This window comes from Erigeron canadensis, chromosome 9 (genome assembly GCF_010389155.1).
Source record: "Erigeron canadensis isolate Cc75 chromosome 9, C_canadensis_v1, whole genome shotgun sequence".
NCBI classification, from domain to species: domain Eukaryota; kingdom Viridiplantae; phylum Streptophyta; class Magnoliopsida; order Asterales; family Asteraceae; genus Erigeron; species Erigeron canadensis.
Window position 1 is genome coordinate 36,709,422 of NC_057769.1, and position 10,366 is coordinate 36,719,787.

The 10,366-nt window shown below is 34.2% G+C and overlaps 2 protein-coding genes and 1 long non-coding RNA gene across 12 annotated transcripts; 2 read left to right on the forward strand and 1 right to left on the reverse strand.

The window, feature by feature from the left end:
* Positions 1–214: 214 nt before the first annotated feature.
* On the forward strand, positions 215–2,588 carry LOC122583757 (probable LRR receptor-like serine/threonine-protein kinase At5g48740). Its single transcript, XM_043756131.1, has 3 exons — positions 215–1,228; positions 1,483–2,349; positions 2,532–2,588. The coding sequence occupies exons 1-3, from the start codon at positions 215–217 to the stop codon at positions 2,586–2,588; spliced, it is 1,938 nt and encodes a 645-aa protein (XP_043612066.1).
* A 1,208-nt stretch (positions 2,589–3,796) lies between these two features.
* LOC122582278 lies at positions 3,797–7,152 on the forward strand. Of its 10 annotated transcripts, none has more exons than XR_006321148.1 (5): positions 3,797–3,900; positions 5,042–5,060; positions 5,159–5,473; positions 5,934–6,003; positions 6,877–7,152. It is a non-coding gene; the product is annotated as an uncharacterized LOC122582278 (long non-coding RNA). The 10 variants fall into 10 exon arrangements; XR_006321152.1 differs by having other exon boundaries at positions 5,176–5,473; XR_006321149.1 differs by lacking the exon at positions 3,797–3,900 and adding an exon at positions 3,940–3,954.
* A 1,924-nt stretch (positions 7,153–9,076) lies between these two features.
* On the reverse strand, positions 9,077–9,650 carry LOC122581005 (protein LURP-one-related 15-like). Its single transcript, XM_043753148.1, has 2 exons — positions 9,467–9,650; positions 9,077–9,343 (listed from the first exon to the last, which is right to left on the reverse strand). Exons 1-2 carry the CDS (start codon positions 9,611–9,613, stop codon positions 9,146–9,148), a joined length of 345 nt encoding a protein of 114 aa, XP_043609083.1. The 5' UTR covers positions 9,614–9,650; the 3' UTR covers positions 9,077–9,145.
* Between the last annotated feature and the right edge of the window lie 716 nt (positions 9,651–10,366).

Consider the following 10,366-nt stretch of genomic DNA (forward strand, 5'->3'; position numbering starts at 1 on the left):
AATGCAAAAAGGTGATTTTTCTTATCTTTCCCTTTCTTTTCCTTTGGAAAAAAAACTCGAGAATGTAGCCAAAATGTCACTACAGGGCTTAGGTGATCTGGGTAGCATATACTGCATTTACCAGTTTTTTCTTATAAACCTTCTTTCAGAAATTGCACGGTAAATACTGTTTTGCCAAGAAGATTGACAATAACCTCCCCACCCCTTTTTCACAATGTTACAGATAAAGAAATTGGAAAACTTGAAGATTCCCTTAAGTGATATAAAGTTGGCCACCGATGACTTTTCCAAGGCATACCATATGAGAGAATCTGAATACGATATCATCTACACAGCAGAATTAGAGCATTTTGATATAGAAAATCATCTGAAAGAAGGGAAGAATAAAGGTGAACCACTGAAGAGACGCATTGCAGTTATTATAAAACGCTTCCTCCCGGTAGGAAAGTGTGTAGAAAATTGGTTTGATAAAGAAATTCAAATGTTTGCTACTTGTAAGCATCCTAACATAATCAAACTAATTGGATTTTGTGACGAAGGTTCTGAAATGATCCTTGTCTTTGAGCATCTTTCTAATGGATACCTTTCTGATTATTGGAGAAACACCGACATGAGGCGTTCTCTTACTTGGACAAAACGATTGAAAATCTGCCTCGATGTCGCAAATGCATTGAATTACCTTCATTCTGAGATGGAGGACCAAAAGATGATAATACACCGTGATATTAAGAGCTTCTGTATTATGTTGGACGAAAACTGGAGGGCAAAGATCGTTCAATTTGGGCAGTCGTTGTTCCTAAATCAAGAAGATGACACTATCTGTGACACTCTTATATATGGCACTCCTTGTTACATAGATCCAGATTATGCAGCGACTCATAAGTTGAAGACAGAATCGGATGTATATAGTTTTGGTGTCGTTCTCTTTGAAGTCCTATGTGGGAGGTTGGCCAATGACCCAATATTCGCTAAAAGGAGTGACAAATACAGATTTGAGCTGGTGTATATGGCACGACAATTTTTACAAAGGGGAACACTAATGGAAATAATAGATCCTTTATTGAAAGAAGAACGTGGTGAAAACAATTTTAGTCTAAATAAAGGACCCAACAAAGATTCTTTCGAGAAATTTGCAAAAATTTCACACGAGTGCATAGCAGAAACCCAACAACAACGTCCAACAATGAAAATGGTCGTCAAGGAGCTCCAGGAAGCGTTATCCTTTCAGGTAAGGCCTATAATATCGTAAAGCAAAACCTTTCTTACACATCATACTTATGATCCCTGTCTGCTGGTAATTATTATCATTTCAAAAGAAAAGAATAATGTTTTTCGAAGAGCACACAATGACACAACTATTCAATATTTTTTCTTCACTATAATATTGACTTCTAGGCTCACTTATAATGATATTAATCATATTATAATCTTCAAATTACTATGAATGTATGTACAATAAGTTCTGTGTCTCATGGTTGACAGGAAAGCAAGGACGAACCCATAATTTCACTTGAAATCATAAAATTAGCCACACAAAACTTCCATGATGACAATCGCATTGGCAGAGGTGGATTTGGGAAAGTTTATAAAGTAAAAGTTCCAGAAGGTGATGGGTTCAATACCGTTGTTGCAAAGCGATTAGATACAAGGCATGGGCAAGGGGAATTACAATTTAGGACTGAGCTCCAAATACTTTTTGAGTATAAACATGAGGATATCATCTCTCTTGTGGGATACTGTAATGAAAAAGATGAAAAAGTCATTGTTTACGAGTATGCCTCTCGAGGAAGTCTTGATAGGTATTTGAAGGATGCTCATCTTACTTGGATGAAACGGCTTAATATATGTATTAATGTTGCAACTGCCCTGGCTTTCCTTCACGGAGGAGCGGGAAAACAAGCAATAGTGATACACAGGGACATCAAAACTCCAAATATTCTACTAAATGATAAGTGGAATGCAAAACTTGCTGATTTTGGACTTTCCTTGATAAGTCCAATAAATCAGGAGACAGACTATGCAATTGAACATCCATGCGGCACGGAGGGGTACTTGGACCCCCTTTACTTAGAATCGGGTTTCTTAACAAAAGAATCCGACATTTATTCATTTGGTGTGGTTTTGTTTGAGATAATGTGTGGGAAATTTCTAAAAGGTGTCATTGTCAAAGAGATCTTTGAAAAAGGAAAAATTGATGACTTTGTACTTGAGGCTATAAGGAAACAGATCCAGCCAAAAGCATTGATTGCATTCAAAACGATCGCCTACCAGTGCTTACACGACGATAGAGTAAAACGGCCAACCGCAAAAGAAGTTCTGGAAAAACTTAAGGAGGCGTTGGCATTCCAAGTAAGTTCTCATATATAGTTTTGCCAAAGTTGACTTCCTTTCATATCTTTTGTATATTGTTCTGCAAACTAGCATTATGTATTCATAAAATATACATGATGAGTAGATGAATGGGCAAAGTTTCTGATGTTCAATATAGGTAAAAAGAGATACTAATTTTAAGATGATATACTGTATTGCAGATCTCTGGATCTGTTGATGGAGCTGCGTATTGTATGGAAGTTCAACTCAGCATTTGAGCTTAGAAATGATTTTATTCTGTTTGTGTTCATGGAATTGAAGTTCAACTCAACAGAAATGATTTTATTCTGTTTGAGTTCAAAATCGGCAAGACACATGTGATACCAAAGAAATGGTTTTATTTTTTTAGTCTGTTATATCTTATTTTATAAGGTATCGAAACCTTACACTACTTGTTACCATAAATAGTCTTCCATCGATTTCCAGAATTCAGCATTGCAATTTGTAAAAGATATCATTGATCAATCTTTTACACAGGGTTTGATTTTCTTTATGTAATTTACACTTATTCAATTTGAGGTTTGAATTTTTTTTTTCTCATATACTCATCCTCATGATGCCTACAAAATGTTTGATAAAATGTGTGATAGAAACCACCGGCGTGAAATTGTTTGTGGATACATTAAAACAAACACATATGACTCAAGCAGTCATATTATGACTAAATTGACAAATTAATCTAATTACATTAAAATCTCTAACAATTTGTAAGTTTGGTTTATAGAAAAAGAACAATAGGGAGACAAAGAATGAGTGAGAGCGAGAGATTTGAATGAGTTTTGTTTAGATATATCATATATAGTATTGATAGATGGATATGTTTTAATCTGTGTGATCGAGTAGAGCAATGTTACTAATATCAAACATCATTAAATGTTTATCATATATACCCGTGTTATTTTTATTGATTTGCATGCAAGACAAAAAGAAAAAAAAAAAATTATATAACGTCATCCTGGTCAGAGTCCATGTCAGATTTTGAGTTAAGTAACTTGAAATGTAACTAATTAAAGTTTTGGACGAATTAAAGTGTATAATAGGAACGAATTAAAGTTTTGGACGTTGTATGTTAACAACTTGATAAATTGTCCAAGTTATGTAATATGACATACGTGACAACTCATATGAGCCGCCACGTGCAAAGTTTTGATTGGTCAGCGGCTGTTGATTTGAACATTTTTAGATAGTTCGTTCACACTATAAATATATGATTATAGTTAGTTAGAGGCGCACTTATCTCAAGAAAAAATGTTTGCCTTTAAGTTACAAGAATGAAAGTTGAACAACGATCGTTTTGAAGGACCAAAAGTGTCCGATAATCAAAGTTTTTTTGGAAAGGCAGAAGTAATCAAGGTACCACAATAATCAATACGAGTATAATAAAGGTCAACGTTTATTTTGACATAATTTTTAAACCCATCATATATCCACCATTGATCGGAAGAACGTACAAGCTAGCTGATGTAAAACAACCGCCAGGCCAGAAAGCAACCGGAGAAATCTGCCGGCGTTAATCCACGTCATACCCAGGTCTTCCGATCTTCGTCTCCTTCATTCTTTACTGCTGTAGCCAAGGATTTTTGCGTAATTTTTTATTATTTGCCATGAGCCTAACTTAATTGTAAATTCTATAAAGGCAAAATGGGGCCTTAAAATTATATAGTGTTAACAGCTCAAAGTCGTTGAAAGTTGGGTATGATTCTAACTTAATTTTAAAGGACTCAAATTTTCTTAAATTTTTATTATGATACATTAAACCTCTCACGTACTTATTTATATAGATTTACGCAAAAATGGTTGGGTATCAGAAGATATGGGAGCCAAGATTAGATGGGGGTTTTTCTGGGTTTGACTTGGATTGACCCCCTCAGCTTTACAGGGATGCAATACTCAGACTCAACCTGCAATCTACTTGAAAAATAACGGATTAAGTTTATGTATTTCTGACCCACCACCCAATCACATTGGTTCAACGGGTCCACCTGCAAACATGGTTTTTTTCAAATGAAGCTTTTATTAAAAGTAAATATAGAGTCCACCCTCTAAAATCTAAGCATGTTTTGAACTTTGGTCAAACACATTTTGGTACAATTTAAACTTATGCTGTGTTTGTTACTATTATGTACTCATAGCTATAATACAGTTTATTAGTAAGTTTGTTGTTTTTTTTAGTTTGTTTTTCAGAGATAAACTATCCCATTTGACCCAAAGTGAACCCTTCAACTTAACACCTTGTTTGACCCATGTCATGAGGGTCAGATCCGGGTTAGTAGGTCCTGAGTGTTGAAAATTCTAGCATAAGCTAGAACCTTTTTTTTTTGGTTCGTACACATGTGACCAGAAATCTTGAATTCTTTATGGTAGCAGATAAATAGAAGTTTGTGTACCTTATAGGTCACAGTTTCAGGCCATTTTTACTTTTAAGTTGATATCCAGAGTGTTATTGAAGTTTCTCTGATGAAAGTTTCTGGAAGCTCCATATAGATAATTTATTGAATGGATTATAACTTTAGTTAGGAACAACAAAAAATAATAGTATTAGCCTTGATGCTTTTGCATGATTCCATATATAAGGTTACAATTTGTCAAAGAAAACAAAATGGCAGCATCAATCTGAGATAAAAATACTAATGCAATGACTGTGACCCGTGAAATGATATTGGTTCAACAGAGTTGTCTTCATTTGGCTGGTAAGTGTAACGATCAAAATATGATAAACTATTTCTTTAAGGATTGTGACTCGTGAATCAATATCAATTGCTTGTCTTCCCTTGGTTTACTAATTCAGCTCAACACTAAGGACAGTTCCTTATAGTTGAAGAAATGGGAGCCAGGCTCACAGCTTTTAAAAACAGGGCCAATCCGGACAGATATCGGATGATCATTAAAGTGAAACCAGGCGAGGTCAGGAATGTATTGACAGGGTTGTGCAATTTTGAAGAGTATTTGGCTGGAAAACATGATAACCATATCTTCCTGATGGTTTTCATGGACGGGCATGGGAAGTCAAGACGTACGCAAAAATCATTGGCTATTCTTTTGATGACTTTGGGGTCATCTTGAAAGGTGCTAAATTTACCTTCACTAGCTTTTTCAGATTCAGGTAAAGTTCCTTATATCCCAGTACTCTGTCTCTTAGTGTAATCGTTTCTTATCACCACATCCCAAAATGTTGTTGGATATGCGAACAAACAGCTGAGATTCAGCATTAGTACTAATCTTTACAGGAATGGTCAACATTTGAATATTTGCGAAATAATGAAAGCTATAAAAATAGCTGAGAGTTGTCTAGAGGTGATCCACCATAAAATAACGACATATAAGCAGCTTAAGCTGCTACACAAGAAATAAAGCACACACAAAAACAAACTTGACTAACATTCTTTTACATAGCACAACACATGATTTTAAATCACGAGTGTATTTGATTGTGATTATCATACACTGTTAATAGATCTTTCTTTATTGATTTCTTTGCATTCATGAGTGTATTTGATTGCGATTATCATACACTGTTAATGTTTACTGTTATTTATCGCTCCACAAACCATTCATTTTTGTAGCTGCCACAAGTTTGTGATTGAGAGACCGAAAGGCAAAGACTACCTGTTGCTAAAGTGGTGCTCCTAAGTTGTAAGTTGTCTGCTTCCTTTCTTCGAGCTTTTAAGCACTTATGCTTTATATTTATACACGTGTACAGTGTTTACCACAACCTTTTACAGTGAAGATACTGATTTTCAATACGTTTTTTGAATGTGACAACTGACTCTACATGTAGCTTCTATTTATATTAGTTTCCAATAATGAATTAAGTTCTTAAAAATAACTTATAAAAGCATGTACATTTTCATTTGATAAGAGACTTTCCATACATCGGTGGCACTCCATTTACTTGGAGGATGATTGGCATATTGATCAATTGAAGAGACATTGTCAATTTGTTTACTATAACCATTGCATTTAAGTGTGTTTATTTTAAACAACTATGATACAATCCTGGACTCGGTCGCCCAAGACCTCAAGCCCATGTCAAAGGCCTCTTAAGGCACTTAACGAGAGGAACTAGTCGAACATAGTAGTTATTTCAAATGGCTACATGTAATTTTGTTAATGAGGAAAATAACTTCCCATGTTGCATGTGGGATCACGTTTTCATCCCATGTTCTCCAAATAAAGTGCATGTAGAGTGGTAGGGTAGGTTTTGCAAGTTTACTATTTAAGCATTGTAATTTGGTTTTCAAGGAATCAGAGAAAATTTTCACAAAAGTTTGTTTCTTTATCCCTTCTTTTATTCTTGGAGAGTGACCCACTCAAAGGGTTGTATCAAACTATTTTGATGTGAAATTGAGAGCTAAACAGGCGGAAAAAAAAAGGACTGGAAAACTCAGACACAACATTGTAGTTATTTGGTCTGAAATCTATATCAATTTCTATAACCATTGCATTTAAGTGTGTTAATCTGTGCTATTGTTGCGCCTTACTTTATTGCTTGACACGATGCAACAGGAGACATACTTCTGATATGTTGCCATCTGTGTGCTACGTGTTCTGACATAGGACTGTTCTACCTTCTGATCGAAGAGGGAGCCTTTAGATTCATGACACGAGTTTACAGCTCTAAACCATGTATTACGTACCTGAATAAACTGTGTGTACAAACTCTGTATACTATGTTTAATTAGTATTTTATCCTGTATTTGTTTACGCATGTCAGGTTTATGTTCAACGTTTTGTGTTCAAAATGGCTCTAATACATATTCTCGAGTTTGAATTCTGCATTAAGCAAGTTGGTACTTAAAATGTAAGACTGGTGTTACATATTAAATGTATCACTGTGCGTTTTATGTAAAATTACAATAAAGATACTCTTAATGTGTAAGACCAGATCCAGTTTTATGTATTAAACGTATCGCTATGCGTTTTTTGTAAAATTATAAAAGCTGACACACTTCAAAAGTATCTGAGTGATTATCTTAGTTTAAAATAATATGAGTACCTTTTTTACACATTCCTCTTTACCGTGGTTACAAATGCTATGATATCATTTACATTTGTAAGTTAAATATAATACATTAAAAGGGGCAAATTACTCCACAGGATGACAAGATCCATAAAGACCGCGCATCAATGATCAGATATAAAAACATACTGTACTAATGTACCTATTTATGTTGACTTTCTCCTTCACATGCAGCAACTAACCCCATGTGTATAGCTTAAAAAAACTTATATAAATTATGAAACGAGGTCTTTCAATGTATTATTATTTTATTATAACCAAGTAGTTTACGAAATACAATGGATTGAAACTACTAATACTGCGGCTTAAAGCTAATGTGATGTCATTCTTATGTTTACAAAGTGACCACTACTAGAAACGTCATAGTAAAGTGATTGATATATGATCCTTAAATAAAGCTTATAATAATACATCAACTATATTAGCTTTACTTCAACCAAGGAGATTTGGGTTTTCTCAATTATTTTCTAGGATTGGTGATTCCTTCAGTCCTTACCTTAAGGATCAGTCCGCTTACCGTTTTTTGATTGGCAAATTTAATTTCTTCACGCCCACTCGTCCTGATTTAGCCTTTGGGGTTCAGACTTTAAGCCGATTTATACATAAACAACAACATATATATTCATTTGGATGAGGTTCATCTTTTGCTAAGGTATCTCATAGCGGTCATGGTATTTTGCTCAATTATACAAATCAACTCAGTCTACATGCATGCCTACTCTAATTTAAATTAGGCCGCTTGGCCCATTTCTCGTTGGTCAATCACTGGCTATGTTATTCTGTTCGGCGGATTTTTGATTTGTTGGAAATCTAGGAAGCAGTCTAGCTACCATTTCCTGTTCGTCCTCTAAAGCTGGATACCATGCTATGGCTGCTGCTACTGAACTTACATTGTTGTTTTGCTTATTGGAAGAGTTGAATGTAATTAGTTTAAAACCTATCACTCTTCATTGTGATAATCAGTTTGTGTTATATTGCCAATATAATCCTGTCTACCATGAACATATGAAGCACATTTAAATTGATCGCTATTTAACATGTGAAAAGATCATTTAAGGTTTGATTCAACTTTAAAATAGCACAAAACCAACTTGATGACGTCTTTACTAAGCTGTGACCCTAGGGCCTAATCAGTTTTAATATTTGTTGTTCAAGTTAGGGATGTTACATTCTCATTCTGCATCTTGAGGGTGGGTGTAGAGTTATATATATAGATCGAGGAAAGGTTATTTAAAAACTATATATATATAATGTATATATTGTAATTGTTGCTCCTATTAGTTGATAGTCAACGGACATAACTTGTAATTTATTTTAATTTTCTTTGTATTTCAGTCTTAGGATGACTTTTTTGTTGGTAATAAAAATAATAACTCTTTACTTAATTTGTGTTTTCTAAAAAGGAAAACCATGTAAAATTTTCCAACTTTTTGAAAAATGTTGACAGTAGAATGTACCACGCAGGCATGCACACGGCACACCCCAAAATCCGAAATGAATATTTGTATCGACTATCGATTAAAATCTCACACATATTGTAAAAATCATTAACTTACAAATTTAAGTAATGATAATAACAACTTGAATAAATTGTACAACAAAATAATTAAGAAAGGATGGAACTATATATATATCCTAGAAATGTGATAAAGTAGAAAATGAAACAAATTAAATGTGCCACGTACAACAACATATTTTGAAAGATGATATATATATCTTGAAGAAATCCGTCATGAAACTAATTAATACGATTAATTAAACACAGCCACAGAGCATCTCACACATACAATCGATCATACGCTCAGTTCCTTTGGCTTTAACAGTCTTAGCTACTTCTATCTCCGAACTATTCATAGCATCAACAATTGCAATAAGTGCGACCACAAATGCATAATCCACGTTAGGATTAATTGTTACCACCATTAAGTTGCTCTTTTCGTCCTTGATATTCGTCTACAAGAATAACATGCATCATGCATATACATATATATGTTAAAAAAGATATATTAATCTTCTTCATTCAGTAATAAAATTAATAGTGGAAGTAATTAATTAAAAAGAATGAGAGTCACTTACTTGGGATATCGGTGTTTTAGAATCTCCCATATGAATACTACAACATTTCTTAGACCACTTTCCTTTGATTTGGAAGTCAGTATTGCAACTACTCTTTTTGTTTCCCAAGTACACGTTGACACATAGTTTAGACTTAAACTGGAACATGCTGTTTTTTCTTGTGGTGAATATAAGGTCCTTACTAGCTTTACTTTCACCTCTGAATACATTCCATCTCTTCCGTGCACTCCAATTCTGGAAATATATAATGTCATCAATCTCAAGTTTAGAGAAAACCTCTCTGCCATTATATTATAAGATTAAAATTGAAGCTTAATTAAACTCACCTTTTCGCGTAGCGTTAAAATGGGTGTGTCATTGGCGTCTAGTATCCATAGTTGACGATGTGCGGTAGAGTTACATGGTTTTACTTTCAGTATTATTTTGTTGTTAGTATCGGTTATTATGAATGTTCCCAAAGAAAATGTTTCGATTTTAATTTCAAGTGGGTTTGGTGAAATGAACTGAGGCCCTATTACAGAAACTGACTGATCAGTTGTTGTAGCCATGTTACAAAGCATTCACAATGGGCTGTTGTATATATGTGGTGAAGTTGAATGGGAATGAGACTATGTATGTGACAATGTCTTGTGCAATTTAAAGAGTTCACATGCTCTTATATATATAGTAAATGGAAATAGATAGAAGAGGGTCTCTGTATAAAGAGTTTAAGTGCAAAAACTGTCCATGTGGTTTGCCATTTTTGATTCTCACCCGTTAACCTTTGTCCAAAATCATTCATGTGATTTGCGTTTCGACTCTGCCGATACAAAGATTGTTTTATATCATCTAAAAGTCCAAAATCAATGCCATTCTAAAGAAAAAGAGGTCACTATCAATGCCGTTCTTAAAAAAAAAAAA